Source organism: Equus caballus, chromosome 14 (assembly GCF_041296265.1).
Source record: "Equus caballus isolate H_3958 breed thoroughbred chromosome 14, TB-T2T, whole genome shotgun sequence".
Lineage (NCBI taxonomy): Eukaryota > Metazoa > Chordata > Mammalia > Perissodactyla > Equidae > Equus > Equus caballus.
Genome location: NC_091697.1, coordinates 83,403,643 through 83,428,179, shown reverse-complemented (window position 1 = coordinate 83,428,179; position 24,537 = coordinate 83,403,643). Strand labels below are relative to the sequence as shown.

Below are 24,537 nucleotides of genomic sequence, written 5' to 3'. Positions count from 1 at the left end.
AAAGTCTTCCCTTTGCCCCTTTGTCAAATCTACTGCCATAACCTCTCACTGGCAAGACCTAAGTGGAAGCCAGCTGGCAAGAAATTCTGGGAAATGTAGTTTACAGGCAGACAGTCCCCTTGCAATAGGAGTCCGGAAGGGGAACAATGGAGTTTATGGCCAACAGACAAATAACTTGTTGAGTTCGCTCTTTAGACTACTCAGGATACATTTTCACCCTTCTTCCCATATTTAAACTTCCACACTAAATTAATAGCAACATCATCAAGTTTCTGCCAAACATTTTGCAATTATCATTCCTATAAACAAAGATGTTCTCTTTCCCAAAAAAGAGAGACACATAGTCCCATCAGTCACCATACCCATCTCAAGGTAATGCTAATCCTTCTTCTAGTTCAATCACAAATCTGAATGGATTTTCTTTAACATAGAAATTAAATTGCAAAGGTATAAATGGTATAAACAGGTATAAATAAATAATTAAGCAAACATATCATAGGCCTAACTAAATTTGTGAGGGGATTATATTGCAAAAAAAAAAAAACCCCACAAATTGGACTTAGAGAGACAACAGTTTAACAGACCAAAACCAGCAGGAAAAAAAGATATAAAAACTTCACTGCAGCCAAAATTTTCTTCAAGTCTCATTTGAGATGTAGCCAAGGAAGATAAGAGCCAAAGTAAGAAATGTCCTTTCAGTAACCGTGCCCATCTCTGGGGTTGGGGTATTAATTCTTCTTCAAATTCAGGAATATTCTGTAACCTAGAGACAAATTGTAAAGTTAACCCCCACAATACTCTTTTGTAAAATAGTAAGGGAAAGAGGAAGAGAAAAAATATAAAAATTGGAACACACACAAATGTGTATAATGTTTTGGGTGCATACACAGAAAACAAACGAGAAAAATGCATAGTTGCTACAGTTTTTATTTCTCTAAATGGTTATGAGACCACAGCTGATATTTGTAACTTTCTTCTTCCACTACTCACCTCCTCTTCTACCTCTTGATCTCAGATAATATATATAGATTGCTATCTCAGAGCATATGCCTCAACCTTTAAGACAGAACCCCAAACTTTTTGATTGTTGTCTCCTAGCTGGAGCCTTATCTGAGTCTTCAATAGGACATTATAATTATCTACAAGGCCAAGAGTTTCTGGTTATTGAGACAGGTAGTCAGATCAGTGAATTCCATGAACATGAACTTCCTGCTGTACTTCTTTTGCAATAAAATGAGTTCCTTCACTAAAAGCAATGTGATAATAAATAAGATGATCATAATGGTGTATAAGGCATTCATTAAGTCCAATTATAGTCATTGTGGCAGAACTATGGTGATAAAGAAAAAGAACCCATATCCAACTAATTATCTATTTTAGTGAGGGAAAATTATTGCCTATTCCGTAATAGAAGTAGACAATGTAATCAACCAGCCTCCAGGTAGCTGGTTGGTTTCACTAGGGAATAGAGAAATTTCCCAGATTGTGTTGACTTTTCCCAGTGGCAAGTCAGACGAGACAATCAGTAGTGCAACAGCCAGATCAGCTCTGGTGAAGATAAATCCATGCATTCAGCTCTTGTATAACCTCCATGATGCAATTGTCACTATAAACATGAACCTATTGAACAAGAGATACAATGGCTGGGGAAAGAGGCTGTCTAATATTCACAGGATGGTTATCTATCTACCTCATTATTGAGAGCTTCCTCTGCAATGGATTTCTTCTGGTGAACATTCACATAGGATAACTCTGCCCATTCAGAGAGACATACCACTTACCTAGCCTTCCTAGTCACCAAACAATCTAACCATTAGGCAATGGCAGCATGGTATCTAGGCAATATGGACAATCAGATGTACTGCTCAACGTTCTGCCCTCTGGAAGGATTTCCTTTTTCCTCTATTTTTCAGGGCCTCCCCGAGTGACGCTATAATACTACCACAGCATACCTTCAAAAAACCACACGTTCACCAAAAATTATGTTTCTTTCTTAGTGGTGGGTGGTACAAATGAAGAAAGTTTTCCTTCATTTTAGAAGAGGTAGCCCATCGCTTGGTAACCCAAACGAATTGGCCCCTAGAGACATTACTGAAGTAACAGGCAAATTTTTGGTGTATAAGATATTATTTCCCAAATAATACACCAAATATTTGGTGTATAAGATATGATGTTGATCATTCTGGGAAGGGTGAGATCTGATTCCAGGTATGAGTCTGGCAGCAATGGGGCTGGTGGGGAGGGGGCATGGTAGGTCATGTGGGCAATCAGCACTCCCTTAACTCCAGTGAGCTAAATCCAGTGTCTTCAAGCAAAGAATTGCCTTTTCTTCAGATGTAGGAGTAATAGTTGCTCCTACTGGGAAAGAAGGTTCAAGATTTTGGGGTTTACAATTCTCAGATTCACTGAATTCCCCCCAAATGCCTTTATCCCAATTCTCGGGATTCCACTTCTCCCCAATTCTCACATAAGTGATCTGGTGAATCTGTGAATTCAATTTATGTTGCAAATCTGCAACCATGAATAAGGGTTGGTACTGTTCAAAATATGCAGTATGTGGCTAACAGTGAAGAGATTCTCATAGAACCATCAGAGAAGCTCGTATATTTTCTAATCATGCCCTAAAGTTTTCATGTTCTTTCTGTAAACTTTCCAGTGCAGTCAGAAGCAGTTAGTCAACCCTAGAATTCTGTAGTGAAAAGTTTCACCACAGGAGTCAACTGCAGAAGCCATTGGTCTCCCAAAGTCTTGCCTTCAATAAGAACTTTACCCCAGGCAACATTTAAATAACTCTTTTATCATTATATGCCATGGACTTCCAATGTACCATTTTCCATAGGCACAAAGATTGCTGTTTTCATTGCTTTCAAGCCCAGTCAGGTCAGATAACCAATTCCAAATTCCCATCTTTGAGGGTTTGGTTTTTTTCCTGGTTGAATGCCTGGTATGGAGTATTATATCAAAAATCATATGGGGGCCAGCTCAGTGGCATAGTGGTTGAGTTTGCACGCTCTGCTTCTGTAGCCCAGGATTTGCCGGTTTGGATTTGGGCACAGACCTGGCACCACTCATTAAGCCACACTGTGGCGGTGTCCCACATAAAGCGGAGGAAGATTGGCACAGACGTTAGTTCAGTGACAATCTTCCTCAAGCAAAAAGAGGAAGACTGGCAACAGATGTTAGCTCAGGGCCAATCCTCCTCACAAAAAGAAAAATATTATTTTTGTAATTTATAGACAAATTATTTTTATTATAGTGGTGAAGCTAAAAGTTTAGTCAAAACTTTTTAAACATCTTTATACTATATATCATAACCTTTAAAAAATAAAGGAATATTCTTCTTGATACATACTCACATACTTTAACCAATTTCTTAGCCATACTTATCTCTAATAAAACATTATTCATATTTTTTTCCTGAAGAATATATTTTTAGTATGGTCTTACTTCTAATTGTTCTCATAAAATTAGCCACAATTCATCAAAGTTGCTTTTTATAGTTTTGCACTAAATGATTAACTCAGCAAGCCATAGTTGCTCAAAAAAGTTCTGCCTTCAAGACTTGCCTTTGATTGGCTCCTGGGAGATGACTCTGAGCCCTTGGAATATGCTGCCTGATATGACTGCTTTTATATGCCTGGGGCCTTGCGCCATGCTGTAACAGTTTGATCAGATAGTTTATGCTAACAATATGATTTATGGTGAGTACCTTTTTTGTTGTGTACATGGGAGTAGGGTAATGGTGTCTGGGTAGCTGACGTCAGTCACACAGATAGTGCATGCCTACATGATTGATCCCCCCAAAAAAACCCTGGACACCAAGGCTCATGTCAGCTTTCTTGGCTGGCAACTCTTTACATGTGTTATCACTCATTATTGCTAGAAGAATTAAGCACATCCATGAGACTTCACTGGGAAAGGACACATGGAAGCTTGGGCCTAGTTTCTTCCAGACTTTGTCCCATGTGTCTTTTCCCTTTACTGATTTTAATCTGTATGCTTTCACTGTAATAAGTCATAACCATGAGTATAATATCTTTCTCTGAGTCCTGGGTCTTTCTAATGAATCATTCAGCCTGATTGAGGTCTTAAGGACCTCCAACATAATACAGTCACATGTTGCTTAATGACAGGGATACGTTCTGAGAAATATTCACATTTCATATTATATTACAATATATATTCATATTTCATCATTGTGCAAACATCACAGAGTGTACTTACACAAACCTAGACGGTATAGCCTGCTACACACCTAACTAATATGGTACTAATCTTATGGGACCACCATCATATATGCATCCCATCATTGACCAAACCATCACTATGTGGCACATGACTATAGTTAATAAATTTGAAGTTCTTAAGGGCTCCAAATGACTCTTCACTGTAGATTATAATATTTTAATTGAGAAAACGCTCTTTACATGTATGTAAGTATCTAGTAAGTTCAAACACTACTAAACAAAAACTACCAAATAATAATTTCAGTTCTATTTTTATACGGAAATATTTCAGCCAAAATACTCCATTCAGAGAATCTTTCTCTGACAAATACTTTACAAGTCAAAACTCTTCAAATAAGTTGTCTCTATTTATGTTTATTTTTAATGTTTTGCCAAATTTAAGTGTGCAAAGCTGTAGGCCTCCTTAATTTCATTCCCATATATGAAAATGAATCAATGTAATTCACTATATTAATATAGTAAAGGACAGACACCACATGAACACCAAAATGCAGAAAAACCATTTGACAACATCCAACACACTTTCATAACACTTTCAATGAACTAGAAACACAAGGCAACTTCCTCAAACTGATACAGCATATGTACGAAAAACCTACATCACACTTAAAAAGTTAATCACAGAATTACCATATGATGCAGCAAGTCCACTCGTAGGTATAAATCCCAGAGAAATGAAAACATATGTCCACACAAAAACTTATACACAGTTCCAGTTTCCCATGTAAGGAGCTTAGAAGTTATCACTCTCTCTTAAAAAGTAACAAACTGAACAGACTGAAAAATTAACAATTCTTCTTGTATACATAAAAGAGGGGAAGACATAGGAAAACTTGAGATTGTGAATTCAACTGTCATTATAACTCATCGACTCATAAATTTACAATTTTTGTTTGATTTCCAGAAATATCAGCTCTATGGTTAAAAGAAATGAGAGCTTACTTTAGGACTTTGATGGGAGCTCTTGAATTCTGAGACCATGATTTGAGTTGACAGTTAATAGACCTGAGTTTGTCATTTTCTCTTCCTCAGTGCTTCAGGGCACTCAAAAAATTACATCCAACACCAAAGTCCTTACAGTCATCATTACTACCTCAAGGCAAAGTGCAGCAGCCACTTGGGCTTTCAAGGTACATACTTCAATTGGCACTTCATCCCAATCAAGCAGAGGTGATAACTTGATTAATCATGATGCCACTGCATGCCAAGAATTACTACCCATCTCTCATTGCCAGAGAACTCAGCAAAGTCACTCAAGACCAAAGGCATAATAAAGCCAATTTTAAAATCCCACCTTTTGGGTACATCTTCTGGGACCACTCCTGATACCAATTCCATAACAGTCTGAATCCAATCAGGAGAGAGAAAACACACAGTGATTTGAAGATGGAAAGTTTAATATAAAGAATTATTAACTATAACAGGGGACTAGAGTGACAAGCCATTAGCTAGTAAAAAATAAAGAAAATGCTAAAGGATATAGAAACAGCCAATTTAAAGAATAGCCAACTCCCCCCTAGGGCTGAGATAGAGCACTCAAGGGCTAAAATCCAGGCCTTCTTGAAGACGGCTCAGCCATGGTTTACTGAATGACCAAAAAGTCACTGTGGTTCCATAAAACAAACAAAAATATTCTTTTTAAAAAATTTTGGCAAATTGAACTCAGTAATATATAAAAAAGATAATAAGCCAGTAATAAGGGTTTATCCCACGGATGCAAAGTTGGCTAAATATCCAAAAACCAGGGTTCAGTCCTGTGGCCAAGTGGTTAAAGTTCTGCGTGCTCTGCTTTGGTGGACCGGGTTCACAGGTTCAGATCCCCAGTGCAGACCTACTGCACTCATCAGCCATGCTGTGGAGGCATCCCACACACAAAGTAGAGGAAGACTGGCACAGATATTAGCTCAGGGCTAATCTTCCTCAAGCAGAAAAAAGAGGAGAATTGTCAATATATGTTAGCTCAGAGAAAATCTTCCTTACAAAAAAAAAATCAAAAAATGCAATATATCACATTTAATATATTAATATTAAAGTAATTATTTTTATTAATATATTAATCAAAAATGCAATATATAAAGTTAATATAAAAGAATAAATAAGAAAAACATATGATGGTCTCAATAAATACAGGAAAAAATGATAAAATTCAACAAAAATTCATTATAAAAATTCTCAACCAACTAAGAATAAAAGGAAATTTTCAAACTGATAAAGGGCATCTACAAAAAACCTACAGTTAACATATTTAACTGTGAAAGGCTAAACGATTTCTACCTAAAATCAGGAAAAATAAATGAATGTCTCTTTTCAGAACTTCTATTCAACATTGTACTGGAAGTCCTAGCCATGTAACAATGCAACAAAAAGAAACAAAAAGCATACAGATTGGGAAGAACAAAGTAAAACTGTCCTAATTCACAGAGACATGACCATGTATGTAAAAAATCCTAAGGAATGTGCCAAAAGGCTCCTATAACAAATTAATTTAGCAAAGTTGCAGGATAGAAGACCTAAATGAATAAAGAAATATACCATGGTCAGGCACTCAATATTGTTAAGAATTCAATTTTTTCCAAATCTATGGAATCAAAGACATCTCAATCAAAACCCCAGTAAGTTTTTTACAGAAATCAACAAGTTGATTCTAAAATTAATATGGAAAGGCAAAGTATCTAGAATAGCCAAAACAACTTTTTAAAACAACAAAGTCAGAAGAATATCTGATTTTAACATATACAATAAAGCCACAGTACCAATGTGATATTTGCATAAGTACAGACATAGTAGGTCAATAGAACAGAACAGAGAGGCTAGAAATTGACTCAGAAAGAGATCAGAATTTCAACAAAAGTGCCAAAGTAATTCAATTCAATGGGTTAAAAGACAGTCTTTTCAATAAATCACGCTGGAATAAAGTTCTATGGGGAAAAAATGAACCTTGACTCTTTCCATTCACAAAAAATTCATTCAAAATGGATCAGCGACCTAAACATAAGAGCTAAACCATAAAATTTCTAGAAGACAACAAAATCAAGAAGCAGAAAATCTTCATGACATTGAGTTAGGTAATACTTTCTTTGACAGAAACCAAAAAGAATGAAACATAAAAAAATGTAATAGGGGGCCGGCCCTGTGGCCGAGTGGTTAAGTTCACGCGCTCTGCATTGGTGGCCCAGGGTTCGGATCCTGGGTGCGGACACGGCACTGCTCATCAGGCCATGTTGTGGTGGCATCCCATATGCCACCACTAGAAGGACCCACAACTAAAATATACAACTATGTACTGGGGGGATTTGGGGAGGAAAAAAGCAGGGGAAAAAAAAAAGATTGGTGACAGTTGTTAGCTCAGGTGCCAATCTTTAAGGAAAAAAATGTAATAAACTGGATTTCATCAAAACTGAACCTTTTTGGGGGTTGGCCCCGTGGCACAGTGGTTGGGTTTGCCCACTTTGCTTCAGTGGCCCAGGGTTCACCAGTTCGGATCCCGCGCACGGACCTACACACTGCTTATCAAGCCATGCTGTGGCAGGTGTCCCACATACAAAAATAGAGGAAGATGGACACAGATGTTAGCTCAGAGCCAATCTTCCTCAGCAAAAAGAGAAGGATTGACAGCAGATGTCAGCTCAGGGCTAATCTTCCTCAAAAAAACCACCAAAAAACAGAAAAGCAACTGAACCTTTATTTAATGAAAAAGTCAAAGGTAAGAAAATGAAAAGATAAACCACAGATTGGGAGGAAGGAGGGAGAAAGTGGAGGGAGGCAGGCAGGCAGGCAGGGCCCGACTCTGGTCATAAGGAAATATCAAACATACTCAGGTTGAAGTTCAACATACAGAATGAAAGACTCATATATTTTAAGACTCGCATGGACATAAGAAACACAGAAAAAATGAGGAACTATTGCAAATTAAAGAAGTCTAAAATATGACAACTAAATGAAATATGTGTTCCTGGATAGAATTTTGGGTCAAATGGAAAAGGAGACAATATCGAGACAGTTGGCAACACCTGAGTGGGGCCACCAATTCATAATTTGAGGGTAGCATGGCACTGATATTCCTGACTGGGAGGAGTATGTGGTCGTTATGGGGAGAGCGTCCTTAGTTTGGGAAGATGCACAGTGGAATATTTAGCAGTAATGGGGCACCATGTCTAAAAAAAGTCTATATGTATAGGGAAAGAAAAGGTAAAGGAACAGATGTGGTAAAATGTAAACTGGAGAATCTGGGTGAAGGGGATTCAGTAACTCTTTGTCTTGCCTTTTCATCCTTTCTGTTTAAAATATAACAATAAATAAATAGATCAACTGATAAATAGGTAAATGAAGAGAGATACCATTTTTACAAATGGAAGACTCAATATTATATCCAAACTAAGCTAATGACCTCTATGAAGTCAGTTAATAAAGAGTGGAGCTAAAACCATTCACCGTCAACCATTTGTTCAGAAACCTTCAATGGCTCCTCATTACCCACCTAATAAGGAGATTATATTAAGCGAGAAAATGCCTGTGAATCACCTTGCTCATCACCCAATACATTAGTGGGAAGTAAACACCTTTTAGTGTCCTTTCAAAATTCTCAGGCTGATATTTAAAGACCTTCATAATGTAGCCACAATTCATCTTTTCCTTCCTTTTTTATTTATTTATGCATTCAATACATATTTATTGTCTTTTCTGCCTCAGTCACTATATTAGGTCCTGGGAACACACAAAATATAATTATCCCTTTTGGTGCTTAGGTGAAACCATCAGCCAAACTTGTCACTCACCATTCTGAAAGGAGGCTTTCCTGTATCTGAATGTTTGTTTTTGAAAACACTCACTCATTCATTCATTTCCTTATTCAATAAAGACTCCTTAACTACATCCTGGCTATAATACCTATCTATCAAGGTCTAATTCAAATTCCTCTACTTGAAACAAACTTCTTTGATAATCTTCTTGATAAAACTGATTATTTATTTGTTCCTCTCCTATGGTTCTTATCACATATAACCTCTTTATTGTGCTTATTTAGACAAAGATTTTAGAGAGAAAAAAGATCCTGTTTGGCAAACTCCAATGCCATCAGCATCCACAGGCTAGTAAAGAATCTAGGTGTCATGGGAGTGGTGAGGGTTTCGGCCAACGAGAGAATGCTCACCCTCTCTAACGGCATTCAAATTCACATTCTTCTTCAAAATGTGTGGACAAGGATAAAAACCTTTGAGTTTGGGTTCTCTGATGCAGATTATTTAAAGTCTCACTCCACCTCCTCGGTTCCCACATGAGGAAACAAGATCCAAACGGGAAGTGGCTTGGCCAGTGTGTCTCAAAATTGTGGGCAGAAGTAGAAACAACCTGGTAGTCACAGACACCGTTTTCAACTTTATTTTAATCCCCCAAGTGATTCAACTCTGAACTTCTCAGGGTTGGTGATCAAACAACTGAAATGATTCATCATCAAGTTCCCTCCAGCTGGCTACCTGGAGGCCAGACTCCCATCACCCACACTGTGAGGGGGCCCTGTGGCAAGCGGGTGCCCGATGAAGTGAAGCAATGACAGGAGCCCAAACCCAAGGTGGTGGCCAGTTTAACCTGCTTTGACTTCACGCACACCCTGAGAACACTAGAGGGGACAGCCGCCTCAAGCAGGGCCTCTACACACACCCCATCCCAGTCCCGCCTCCCTCAAGTAGGCGACCTTCTGCCGCTGCTGCCCGCCTCCCCAGGACAACCCCCTCCCCACTCGGGCTCACCTTGAGAGGTGACCAGGGTGCAATAGAAAATCAGGAAGCAGTAGATGTTGTTAAAACGCTGACAGATGGGAATAACGACACAGCCCCATCCACAGGACCCTTCCGAACTTTCTTTCCGTTCTCGTCGTTTCTTGCGAGCAGGCAGCGGGGCCTCAACCTCGTTTCCTTCCTTTGAGAAAGACCGCAACTTAATCAGGCTGGCTGGAACCGTCAACAAACGCTGGGGTCTTTTCTTGGCCTTCCGGGACTCCCTGGGCGTGGTGCTCTCAGGACGCTGGGCCCGTGCGGCCTTGGGCTCCGCGTCCACTAGGGCTTTGTCCATGTCCCCCGGCGGCCTGCTGAGGCTTGGGTCAGGGCTCACGCTGGGCTGGCGGCCTGGCCTGCTGTCCCCAGGCGATGTGCGGCCTGCTCCGCCTGCTCCGACCAAAAAGCCAGCCGGGCTTCGACGCCGGGGAGGTGGTGGCCACCAGGGGCGCTTGCAGCCCGAGCCTCCAGAGGGAACAGTTCTCCTTGGACAGGAGGCAAACGTCCCCTCAAGGAAGATGACAGTTGCCCCGGAAGAACTTCCAAAGCTGTTTCCTTCTTTGCTTCCACGTGGAAAGGTGGGGGAGGGGGGAGGGGGGAGGGGGGAGGGGGGAGGGGGGAAGCTGGGAGTACTGCTAGATTCTAATAACTGCTAACAGGGAGTGCAAGAGTAATTCCAGTGAAAGTGAAAGGATGTGAGTACTTATTTAACACTTTTTCATTAACAAGCAGGGAAAGAGAAAGATGCAATGATGGGACAGTGGCACTATCAATCACTCAATTTCCCCAAGCTTTTTTTTGTAGTGTTTTTTAAACTGGATAATCTCGCTAGAAGCTTGAAAATTGTTGAAGGACCAGGAGAAATCAGAAAACATGAAAAAGGCACTTCTCCCACATCTGGAAAAGGCAGCAAAGATTATAAAACAACGTACCAATGAATGCTCCAAAGTGAGGTGTTTTACACATAAAAAAAAAAAAGAAAGAAACTCTACCCCTAGCCAAGAACAGAAAGGATTATTATTTTCCTCCCTAAATAAAGGGAGGGGTCCTGAAGTGTGATTTACCTTCCCAGGTGCGAAAATCTTACTGAAAAGAAAGAATGTAGGATAATAGTAGCAGGGTATGAAACTTGTGGGTTTTTTTAATATGGAAATGCAACTTCCTACTGGTTTTCTTTCCTTACGCAGGATTATCAGTTATTCAGACCATATATATGGGAAGGGTAACTTTCAAGGAGAAATGAAACTATCTTCCCTCCCGTGGATCAGACATTGTGTTACCAAAAACCATCTAGCTCTTCAACAAGTTTTTGTGCTGATAGAAAGTGCTCGCCCGGTAGAAGAGGGGGAAAAAACACCAAGAAGAGTTGGGGAGGAGGGTACCACAGACCCCATCACTGACCTAAGGCCTCAGCTTGCCTGCACAGAGCTATATGCCCATCCGTGTGTGGAAATGTTATTTTGCCTGTGCTAAGAGACCTAATTTGTCAAATATATGGTCACTACATAAGTAGCAACAATGCCCTAGTTTTCCCATGTTTATCATACTCAACTATGATGCCCCCTTACATTGCTCATGACATTAATGAGCATAAAGGAAACAGGATTCCTAGGAGGTCAGAAAATGAGGGGACTCTTATTCTTGTGCTTTGGTACCAGACTGGGCACTTCCTGGCAGCAGAGGGGGAAAGACAACTCTGTTCAAAATAAATGGTACCAGGACTTTTGCTTCTACTCAGAATTTAGAGAGCCACACACAGTATTACCCCCATCTAACAACAATAACCACGAATAAATAAGTAAATTTTTTTAAAAGCTGGGTAGTATAAAGAATTATCACTTTTTGAGCCCATTGGAGACCTACATTTGCAAAGCAACCTGGTGAATTGATTCTAAAGATTAACAAACACTTCAGAAGAAGGATGAGATGCACAAACTGTTTCACCTTTGGCAGAGCACAAAAGGAAGAGGTAACAACCATAAAAGAAGATAGGATGAAAACACCTGAAATTTTGGTGAATTCTTAAAGGCCAAATGAGGGCTAGCATAATGGTTTAGAAACCTAGGAACCTCAGGAACAAGGGAAAGTGATACCCACTTGCCAGATCTTTGCCATTTGACAGGGCAAGAGAGCCCTCCTCAATGAAGAAAGCACTTGGTGGTGACAGGCTACCACTTAGGGCGAAGCAGGAATGCTCCCTCACTGTCCTACCCTCCGGGGCTGGGTTTCTGACTCTTTTGGCATGCAAAGCTAAAGTGGTTCTGCCTCTGGGCTGGAGGCAGGAAAGTTTCTTGCCCTCTAATCCCTGGCAAAATTTTGCTGTTACAGGGAGAGGGACAGAGCAAAAGCCATTTGCCATTGAGGGAGGGGAAAGAAATCATCCTGTCTTATAGTCAACCCAAAAGTTGGCTACCACCAGAAGGAAGGGTAGAAATAAAAACTATCTGCCAAAGATGGAGGGCAAGAACATCATTGCTTCCCGAGAACTGCAACCAAAACAAGGCAAAGTCTCACCCTTGAGGCTCAGGCACTCAGGGCCTAAGATTGAGGCTGGACCAGGGGAACCTATTCCCTGCTTCCATTATGGGCTTTGTTTTTTTGTGTGTTTTTTTTTTTAATGAGTAAAAAGCAATAGCACTCCACCAATATAAGTGGGTCAAAAGAGCAGAGGAAGACCCCATCTGTGGTGCAGGCATACTGGATGTGCTGAAAGCTGAGGGTGGAGTAGTAACACTGACAAAAAAACCTCAAGCGCTCCAGCTTTCACACAAAGCACAAGGGAGCTGCAGTACCATTAGAAGAATTTTAAACCTGTGGCTTACTGAAGATAAATATAGCAAAAACAAAACCCAAATCAACTCTGCTGGCTTCTGTCAACATTGATAAACCTACACTAATAGCCAGACAAAAGAAGAATCATCACTTCCAGGTGTAAATACATCAGTCTCCAATATTATTTTATATACAATGTCTGGAAATCAGTTTTAAATGGTCTAACATATGTATAATTGAGGTACCAGAAAAGACAATAAGGTAGAAGAATTATTTGAAGATATAATGGTCTTTAATTTTACAAAATTAATGGAAGATTTAGAACCACATATACAATAATCTCAGAAAACCCCAAGCAAGAAAAATACAAAAAAAAACACACCACACCTAAACATATCATAGTCAAGCTGCTAAAAATTAATCCTAATTAGAAAAATTTGAAGGAAGTCAGAGAAAAAGAGAAACATAACTTACAGAGAAACAAATTTTTAAAAAAATTATACTATCAGAAACTATGCAGGCCGGAATACAATGAAATCATGTCTTTCAAACATGAAAGAAAAAACTCCAACCAAGAATTCTTTACCCAGCAAAATATCTTTTAGAAATATGTCAAGAACTGTGAAAAGTCCACAACAAAATATTAGCAATCCAAATCCAACAACATATAAAAACAAATTATATTCCATAACCAGTGAGGTTTATCCTAGGAGTGCAAGGTTGGTTTAACATCTGAAGATCAATTAATGTAAAACACCATATTAATAAAGACAGAATTCACATGGTCATTTTAATAGATGAAGAAAAAGCCCTTGAAACTATTCATCACCCTTTCATGATAAAACACTCAAGAAACTGAGAATAGAAGGGAAGTTTCTCAAACTGATAAGTAGTATTTGTGAAAAACTTCCGTATCATATTTAAAACCGTATAAGACTGAATTCTTCCCTCCGTGAGGTCAGTAACAAAACAAAGATGTCTAATCCTGCCACTTCTATTCAACATTGTACTGACAATTTGGTGTAGACTAAATGAGTACCCCCACCAAAATTCATACATTGAGATCCTAACCCCCAGTGTGATGGTATTTGGGTGTAGGACATTTGGGAGGTGATTAGGTCATAAGGGTGGAGCTCTCATGAAAAGGATTAGCGCCCTTATAAAAGAGAGCTCAGAAAGCTCCCTCTGGGGAACTAAGAGAGTAAATTTTTTTCTCCTTCTTCTTCTTCCCAAAGCCCCCAGTACATAGCTGTATATTCTAGTTGTAGGTCCTTCTGGTTCTGCTATGTGGGATGCTGCCTCAGCATGACTTGATGGGCAGTAAGTACTAGGTCCATGCCCAGGATCCGAACTGATGAAGCCCTGGGCCACTGAAGCAGAGTGCAAGAAATTAACCACTCAGCCATGGGGCCAGCTGCAAGAGTAAATCTTAAAAGTTCTAATTACAAGAAAAAAAATTGTAACTATGTGAGATAATAGATGTTGACTAAACTTAATCATGGTAATCATTTCACAATATATACATATCTCAAATCATTGTTGTACACTTAGAACTAATACAATGTTATGTGTTGATAATATCTCAATAAAACTGGACAGAGAAAAGAATATGAAATCTATACTAACACTTCCGGAACATAGAAGGAACAATAGTATAGCAACTGCAAGAAAGAGAATTATGAAAACAAGATATTACTGTTTCTATATATGTTCATAATATTGCTTAAGAAAATAAATCCAAGAGTTGTCACAGTTATATTACTAATATTTCCCAACTTTAGGGATAACTGAATGTAGAATGAATTTGAATGGTAAATATGAATCCTACAACTTGTAATACCAAAGTGCTAAAAGAACCCAATAAGAACTATTCAAGGGGCTGGCCCCATGGCTGAGTGGTTAAGTTTGCGCGCTCCACTTCTGTGGCCCAGGGTTTCGCTGGTTCGAATCCTGGGTGTGGACATGGCACCACTCATCAAGCCATGCTGAGGTGGCATCCCACATGCCACAACTAGAAGGACCGACAACTAAAAACACACAACTATGTACCAGGGGGCTTTGGGGAGAAAAAGAAAAATAATAATAATAGAACTATTCAACATTAGCCTGGTCCATCCTTCTTACTGGTTTGGTATTTTGATCACAGTTGAGAGAAAGTGAAAATGAAGTGGAAAGAGAGGGATAAAGTAAGGAACTATGGGTAAAGACAGCTCCTATATGGGCAATGTCTGCTTTCAGAATTATATGCAATATCACCTTTCAGAATATTATTTGCTGTCCTTACATGTAATGTTAAGAATGAGGTTGATAGTTGAACTATTTCGTAAAGACCTGTCATCAAAATACTCTTAGTGTATAGAAAACACTCAGCGAATATATCTTCTATATATTAAACTGACCAGCTGCCTTTACCCAGGCCCCTTATTATCTTTTTTTCCCTCCTTTCTTCCCTCTTTCCTACCCATTCTCCCTCCCTGCACATTTTCTGGATCATTTTTCATTTGACAGTGATAATCTTTGGAGAGAACTCTAGGCATTCAGCTCCAGAAGCTTGAGATGAGCTGAGTGACTACGCAGCTTACATTGAGTTGTCAAATTTATCTTTGTTATATTGAAATTCCCAGGTAGTTTTGGTTAAGGACCTTTCTCCTCTCCTTCTCTAACAAAAGGAGTAGCATAGATCTCAAGCTAGTCACAAAAAGAATTCTAAAATTCTTCAGTTAAACTAAAATTTAAAAACAAAAATCTTTTCCTTGTGTCAGTGAGTTTTGAAGTTAACTGGTTAGACCTTTCTCATCTGTCCTTATTTTGGGAATAAATACCATTTTCTTTTACATCCTTCATAACTTTTTCAAAGTTATAGGAATACAGTTTGACTTAATGTATTTTTTGAACTTCTACTTTTCTTTTCATTTAATATCTTAGTATTCCATTTCCTAATATTTCTCACTTGATTCCCAAAAACTATTCTGTGACTTTTAAGTGTGTCATAACAGTAATTTATAAAAATAATACCATCAGTTAGAGCTACCCAAATAGAATATTAAAAGTAGTTACTATGCAAGCGACTGGATGGTTTCTCTTGAGAGAGGAGGATGTTTAGCTAACGATTTGGCAGCTTCTTCTATGATTAAGAGCATGTTTTTATTGTAGAGTCTTGGCTTAAAAACATAGGCTTCAAAAAAATAAAACTTGTTCGTGAGTTTGTACAGAGAATTGTACATTTGGGCAAAAGTCCATTTCACACTTCTGTGTAATTTTTTCCATAATGTTTATTACATGGTAAATTAAGTATAACTTTTATAAATTTTTTAAAAACCAATTAAAAAACAAACCAGTTTGTCTGCATCCCCCTCAAATCTTGAACTGGATTGCCTGATAGTAAATAAATCTTTAAATAAAGAAGATATTTGCTTCAACTAAATATGTAGCATTGTATTCAAATCATATATTTAATCTAGTAGAAGGTAGTTATTGTAAATGAAAAATGTACTACATTTGGGATCTTAGCTCAAGATCGACCTCCCATACTTATTAATCTAATGTATTTGACAAGTCACTTAAACTCTCTCAACCCAAGAATCTTTACTTATAAAATGGGGATTCTCCCTAACCTATTTCATATAGATTTGTGAAAATCAGAGGTGACAATATAAACGAAAGTAAATTAAAATTACAAAATATATATTTAAAATTTAAAAATAAATTTTAAATTATTTAAATTTAAAAATTAAAAAGAAAATGTTAACCACCATTCTTTTTGCCAATGTTTACTGCTTGAATTTACTTGTAGTTCAAAATAGAGTCTCATTATTTACCACAGAAAGATCCTAGAAGGTAAACAACTTTGTAAGTTTTTGTTTCCATTTCTAGAATCTAGGGTGACTTGTTGGATTTTCAAAATTGAAAAGAAGGAGGAAGCAAAAGAATAAAACCATAATTTGTTATGTGCCTACTCTCTATCAATCACCATGCTAGACATTTAGCATTTCACTCAGTTTTTCAGACACACTGGCTCAGGGACGTAAAGCCCTTTGCTTGAGATAACACACTGGTAAGGAGGAGCTGTGAATTCTATATTTGTCTAATTCAGGGGTTCTTGACCTGTGGCAATTTTGCCCCCCAGGGGTCATTTGGCAATGTCTAGAGACTTCTTTCTTTGTCATAACTCAAGGTGAGGAGTAGGATGCTGCAAAACATCCTACTATGCACAGAACCAGCTCCCACAACAAAGAATTATTCAGTCCTAAATGTAAATAGTATCGAAGTTGAAAAGCCCTGTTCAAATTTCAAACTCATGTTCATTCTAACATGTGATATTGAAAATAAAAGTTGTTTCTAAATTTAACTATTCCACAATATTTAGCTGTCACCGATGTACCAGCTTCAATCTAAGATATTCTCTCTGGGTTCTGAGTGTGTCTGGGGAGTTCCATTTTAAGATCCCATTAAGTTCTCTTTTCATTCAAGCAATAAAGAAGGCTCCTGGAAAATTTTCATGTTAATCAGTCCAAGGAAAATGACTAAGGGTCAGACAGCAGGGATGATTTTGAGAAAGGCTGCAGGTCTATTACTCAGATCAAGCTCTGGCCTCTTTATCACACCCACCAAATATCATTGTGTCCTAGTGAGAGAGGTATGAAAGCAAACACTCAAGTAGCTTTTTCACAGAACTCTCCTTAAAGCACTGGGAAGCTCTATAACAGTTAACATCAAAGAGAGACTACCATTTCCATTTGTAGTTGCCTCTTTGGACATGATGTGGATAGGAGAATAAGAGCAGTATTCGGCCCCAACCTCAGTTTGGGCCAGATGGGACTTCATATTTTGAAGCAGACCACATTGGAGCTTCATAGTGTCAAGGATTTGTAGCTTCAAAATACTTTCTTTTATGAAGGTTTGGCAGCCAACAATAACTCTAAATCTAGAGAAGAGAGTCAAAGGCCAACTTTTTTGTATTCCTTGACTCTGTGAATGGCACCAACATCCACTCAGTTAGAAGTCTTGGTAGTCATTCTTAATTTCTTCTTCTTCTTAACTCCTGGGGATTCTTCAGACCCAATGATAGTAGAGGATTTCCAGTATTGCAACCAGAGTAGCAATCTATTTACCTGTTTTGCCCATTGAGACTCTATGCAATATTTTCTCTGAATAAAGAATTCCATAGTTTAAAACCTATTTGGAAACCTGTGATTTTCAGAAATAAATCTGCAAGGCTCTTCATGCTCTGACTGCTGCCTTCTGACTGACTTTATGATGACCTGTTCCAGCTATGCTCACTTCATTGTGACTCCCCAAAGACTTCATGCTACCATTTCACTTTGACCATACAAATCTCCATTAAAGCAAGTATCTCATTGTATTTGTATATATATTTCTACATCAAACTGAAAGTATCTTGAGGGCACAGTGCTTGGCACTTTGAAGAATTTAATTAATATTTGATTAATTAATAAACTACTTAATTTCTTTATTAACTGATTACAAGGTGGATGCTACATGATGTCTGAGAAACCAATGACTACAATCCATGAAAATTACCAGTAATAGAGAAATCTTTAAAGAAGCATATTTGAGCATTTTACTGGAGTGAAGATAAAATCAGAGAAATATTGTCCTTGGATTGATTCATCCTGGGAAAACTATACAGAGAACAAAGAACATTCCAGGAACAGAAGATTTTATGACAACTATTTTTAGCTAGAAATATTAGACTTTCAAACTATGATTCTACAAACAACATTTTACCTGTTAATATCTGCATATTTCTAGATTCTGAACTGCATTGCTTACTTGGATAGTTCTAACACCTTATCAAAGAAACTGACAGAGATAGTCTCCTTTCCCCTAATTCTGATTTGTTCTTTATTGACCTTTTACTTGCTTCCAAGGTAATTTGAGTAATCCTTTATGCAAAGAAACAACTGTATGGCCATGTAGTCATATTTTAAATGCCCAACAATATTTAAAATATCCAAGGAGAAAAAATAAAATAGTTTAGCCTCTTAGGAAAGTAAGTCTGGAAATCACTACTGGAAGCAGTAGGTGACAGTCATAAAATATGTCCTTTTCACTGTAAGAGAGAGCATGTGCTAGAAGGTCAGGGCAACCACACCTATAGTGTTTTTCACTAGAATAACTGTGTGTCACTGCAAATTATCCATAACCAACCTATAAATAAAAACTGAGGTATGTTTACTTGAGCCAGAGTGAGGATTGTAACCCGGGAAGGCCTTAGAAGGTGTTCTGGAGAAGCATGGGTTTCAGTACAGTCTTATATCTTTTTAGAACAAAGAACATACGTTAAACACACCCAGGTTACATCTTCATCAGAATTTCAAAGAGGTGTTCAGTTGCTAATTGGCAGGTCAACATGACTGTGATGTCGTGAAAGGGACTAATCCAGGCGTTACCAAAAGGGCATTACCAATAGGGTATAGGAAGGGAAGTATGCATTCCCATCTTAAGAGAGTGCATTCTTTTCTTTAGTGGTTAAGCAAATGTGCAATGTATGTTTGAGAGGCCATAAGTCAGGATTTTTAGTTCAAGTCAAATCAGTTTTGAACCCAAATAGTTACCCCATATACCTAAATATGTGAAAATCTCTTGTCATTCTACCCTTTTGATCAATAATCTTTCAATAGAAAGCATTGATCAAAATATTGTCTCTCAGTGCCAGGGTGGTTGCTGCCTGCCCTGGGTCCATCATGTCCCTTGTTGCTAGGCTTTTATTTCCTTGATTTGCCCAGTTATCCACATTGGAGGGACACAGATATAGTGGAGAAGCATAGAGGTATATCTTAACAGGGGAAGTGTTTCGTAGGTTATGTAATTTGTCGATTACTTTTAGATTATCCCACAAACATTGCACATGTGCTTTTACATGACTTCCTATAGTTACATTGTTTATAAAAATTATAGAACAGGTAATCCAATACTTGAAATGATTAGCTTAAAGTGAACTCTTAGGCATAGCCTTAATAAGAAAAGGGGATTCATCCAGGGTTGTAAGATCAATCAACCATCTCAAGACGCTGAGCAATCATTACTATAGCTTGAATACAAGAATTCCAAGGAGTAATAGAAATATGAATTGCAATCCAGGTCACAAATGGAAGCCAATACTGGAAGGGTGCCAACTAAACAAATCAAGACCAGGTATAGGATGGCTTAAGGCATTCACTTTTTTTTTTCATGTGATTTAGCAGAGATGATACATTGGAGGACTCGTCAGGTTTAAAAACACAGCGTTCAGTTTGAATGATATATATTAACCTTGGGATGCTGTAAGAATATCTAAGGCCATTATATTTTGAAGGACAGCCTTCTCATTAAAGACATTTCAGTATCTAATAAGGCTATTCCTGCTTGATTACTGTTAAGGGCTTCTGTATGTGATATGACATCCTCTAGCCCCAAAGAAGGAACAACTACAGCTAGCTGCTCAGTGGTCATATCAGCAGAACACTGAATGAGCCCACCTGGCCTTAGAGAGAGGGAGATTGGCAACAGGGGTTAGCTTGATGTGAATTCTTCCCTGCATCCAAGGTAAACTCAGGGTGCAGTGTTTTAGCCATACAGGAAGTAGCAAGGGCCAGAGATTTGTTCCGAATAATCATTGAGTTCCATTAAGAGCCACTCGATAAATGCCTGGCCTTCAAGACCAGTCTGCTCTAAATCAGTCACTTTCTTCAAGTATGATAGTATTTTGAAACTTTAAATGGAACACTTATAAAATAGGTATACAGTTTAAGCATAACAAAGATTTAAATGAGGAAATACAAGGTTGGGAATACAGGCTTAGTCTGGAGTCTTGGGACAGCTGTCTACAACAGATGCTACCTTCCTCTCATCCTGGTTTGGAGATATTTGTCTTGGTCTGTTGAAGTCAGGTATCAGAAATAGGAACTGAAACTGACTCAAGTGGAGAGGGTTTTTTTAAAATTTTTATTTTATTTTATTTTTGAGGAAGATTAGCCCTGTGCTAACTGCTGCCAATCCTCCTCTTTTTGCTGAGGAAGACTGGCCCGGAGCTAACATCCGTGCCCATCTTCCTCCACTTTACATGTGGGACACCTACCACAGCATGGTATGCTGAGCGGTGCCATGTCCACACCCGGGATCCAAACCGGTGAACCCCGGGCCACCGAAGTGGAATGTGTGCACTTCACCGCTGCGCCACTGGCCCGGCCCCAGTGGAGAGGGCTTTTTTAAACAAGAAATGTGAATCCATGTGTCTATGCCTTTTGATTCTGCAGCGCATGAATTGGTTAAAAGTACCTGGTGTGGTCCTTTCCAACAGGGCTGCAAAGAGTCTTTTATTTGATGCCACTTCTGATAAATAAATTCTTCAGGTTATAGTCCACGATCCTTAAGGTCTGGGAGCTCTCTGTGAAAAGAATCAGCTACCAACTTTTCATTTCTTTTAAGCACCTCAATGGGACGCTGATAACAATATAATATCCCCCTTAAGCAGTCGGTTCATATATTTCCTCACCTAATTGCGTAGCCCATGCAGTCAGTATCTCAAAAGGAGACAGCTAATGTTTACCAAAGGGAGTAGATCTGACTGAAGAGCACTAGCAGAAGAGCTTTTGGTCATGAGAGATTAAATGTTTCTGAAAGCTTTTCCAAGTCGGGTTTTTAAAAAAAAAAGATTGGCACCTGAGCTAATAACTGTTGCCAATCTTCTTCTTCTTTTCCTTCCCAAAGCCCCCCCATACATAGTTGTATATTCTAGTTGTGTCCAATTAAGTTTTGATTGTGCTATTAGTTCGTTCCATTAATCCTGAGGATCAGGGATGGTAAGCACAGTGGAAATGCTGCATTATTGGCCAAATGTTACAAACAGATTTAATTATTTGTCTGGTGAAGTGATTTCCCTGGTCACTGTGTAACTCAGTAGGAATTCTTCAAACAGGAGTTATCTTTTTCAATATAACTTACCTAAAGCTGTCACTCTTCTGAAGGAAAGGCCTCAACCCAATGTGAGAACATACATATCATTACAAGATACATTTATCCTTGAGATGGTGGCATTTGGACAAAGTCCAATTGCCATATCTCAAAGCATCCCTTAGGAAGGGGAAAGCGGCCTTGTGATTCATAAAATAGTTTCCCTAGATTATATTTTGGGCATATAGCACAATGAGTATAGGCTTTATGAGCCACTGTGGGAAAAAGCATCTAAAAGCATTGTTTTCTCCCTCTTGTTGTCACCTTTATTTCTTTTCTTTCATAGCAATTTCTTGAGCCTATAGAAGGAAATCATTTACTGGATTAGCAAAGTTAATAGAAAGTAGTGGGCGTTCTTGAGGTTGGACAGCACATCCAGCTTGATAAAATCTTTGCTTATCATTTAAGTAAGACCCATCTGTAAACCAATTAAATATTAGAATGCAGCTGTGGTCTTTTCCTCTTGTGATGTTGGAAGCAAGGTAGCAGGGTTAAAATAGTGAATAATATTTGCCTACACAATGTAACCTAAGAAGGTTTATCATCGTTTACTTGGCAATGCTTCCCATGCAGTTTAGCATACCAAACAAGCCTAATTAGTATCCCCCCTTTTATAGAAAGAGAGAACAAATTTCTTTGAGGAGTCTCAGGGGCCCTCTGAAAATCCTCAAAGAAATTCCCTTCCTTCTTCCAAGTCAAAAGAAAGCCTTTCTTCAGGATTTGAATATTTGGGGAGGGGGGCAGCTGGTCAAAAATATCAAAAGGTTTTAAAACACTTGTTCAAATAGGAAACAATTCTTACTGCAAAACAATACTCAGTTATCTATTCAAAGTAACAACAGAAACGGTCAGGGGCAAACAGTGAGTTAGAACAGTCAGAAAATCTTAATAGAGAGACCTCAGTCTTTCTGAACATAGGAAATTATTTTAACAAAACGTACATTTTCTGCCTTTTAGGTAGAAACGCTCAAAAATAAAGAAAAACATTTCATAACCTCTTTATCAAGAACAGACTGAGAGTTTAAGAAAATTACTCCTTTTAAGAGAGAAAGCCAAATTCTAATTGTTGTACCAGTTTACTTTTTATATTAAAACTTATTTACTTAATTAGATTCATTTCGATTTTAGCCAACTTGACTGTGTACAAAACTCCTCAGAGTTTTACTTCCATCAATCTCTGTCACTTCCTTTTAACATTTAGAATTTGTCCCATGCCTTTCTTTTTCCCCCTAGTATTTTGAGGAAAATTTATCTTTCTTAACAAAAGAAAGTACTTCCATTCTTTATACCTTCTTCATTGAAAATACACATTTTACTTTCCTTGAATACAAAGATGTTTTCCTTATTACTTTTTAGTAGCTTTAATTACATATATTAATTAGAATTTTTAACCCTTAGAGACCGTAATTTCTAAGTAAAAACCAAGACAGCCGTTATAAACATTCTTTTACATCAGCATTTTGGGACTTGGCAAATTTATAAACACCTTTTAAAATTTCTAGAAACATTTTACCTTTGTAGTACAATCTCTCAATAAAATACAAGACAGGTTTACTAATAGACCAAAACACCTTTTAGTTTCTCTGTAATAAGAAGCCAAAAGTAGACAATATTTCAGTATTTTATCATATTTGAAAATGACCCAGATGCTCAATAAATTTCTATCATTTAATCTAGTTTAATAAAACTCTAAGGTTTCAACTCACCAAAAGGTTTTGAAATTATTTTAAATATACACGCCATAATTATTTTATGCATAACATATTTTCTTTTAGGTGGAGTTACTCAAAAATATTATATTATAGAAAACACACAATTATTTTAAAAAGTTCACCCAACACTTTTGTCTTTTTTCACTTACTCATTCTCAATAATTATTTATATTGCCTACAAAACTTCATGAGACATTAGACAACATTAGTCATCATTTTAAGTTACTATTTTTGCTAACCAGTTTTGTAATAGAGACAACATCAGTTTATTTGACCAATAAACGTAGAGTAAAATGCTGTGTGTCTGCATCATATCTAATGCTGACAACTCTGAAAACATGTTCATTTTAAGCAAACCAACAAACTTAAATAAGCTTTCAGTCACCAAAGATTAATTTTATCATGTTAACTTGAATGACATTTGGGTTAGTTTCTATTACACTTAGAATTTATGTAAGCACTTACTTTTAGCCAATTGAATAGAGCTCTTTAGAAATTATACCATCCGGAGGTATCACACACATATAACATACATTTAGACACATGTACACAGAGTGTCCACACTTATTGTTTTAAAATTACTGCCAATGAATCACGTACAATAATACACTAGTTATGAATCAAAATTTTATTTTAAGCCTTTTTACTAATATTTGTAGAGAAGACACTCAAGATGCTAGACTTGGAGCGAGGATGCTCTTGTGGCCATTTTTCTGGCCTTTTCCCCTTTTTTTCTTCTTCAGTTTTAGGAATTGGTGATGAGATAGATTACAGTTCCCAGAGAGGCAAGGCCATAATCCTTTTTGAGATAAAGGAATTGGGTGGAATCTGAACTGCCTCTTGGACTGCTTTTCCAGTCTTACAAGGGTTTGTAAATTGAGGACAATTGTTCTACCTGTCCAACAGTATCGCTCTAATTTGCTTTTTTCCCCTCTGGATGCTTAGTTTTATTTTAACTTAGGGAAGAAGGCCCAGAAAGAAGATTCCTATCAGGCTCTGAATATCAGCTTCCAGTATGGCCAAATTTCTGATCCTAAGTGGCTAAATCCTTTCGAACACCTTGTCAGGTTTCAGCCAGGACAA

The 24,537-nt window shown here is 37.9% G+C and overlaps 1 protein-coding gene across 1 annotated transcript in view; it reads right to left on the bottom strand.

Annotated features, from left to right (window-relative positions):
- The window catches only part of SLCO6A1 (solute carrier organic anion transporter family member 6A1), a 101,784-nt gene extending 89,410 nt beyond the window's left edge, over positions 1 to 12,374 (bottom strand). The window contains exons 1-2 of the mRNA XM_070233364.1: positions 12,117 to 12,374; positions 9,992 to 10,667 (exon numbers count right to left, since the gene is read on the bottom strand). Coding sequence (XP_070089465.1) covers positions 9,992 to 10,667; positions 12,117 to 12,374 — 934 coding nt within the window. The remainder of the gene's footprint in view (positions 1 to 9,991; positions 10,668 to 12,116) is intronic.
- Between the last annotated feature and the right edge of the window lie 12,163 nt (positions 12,375 to 24,537).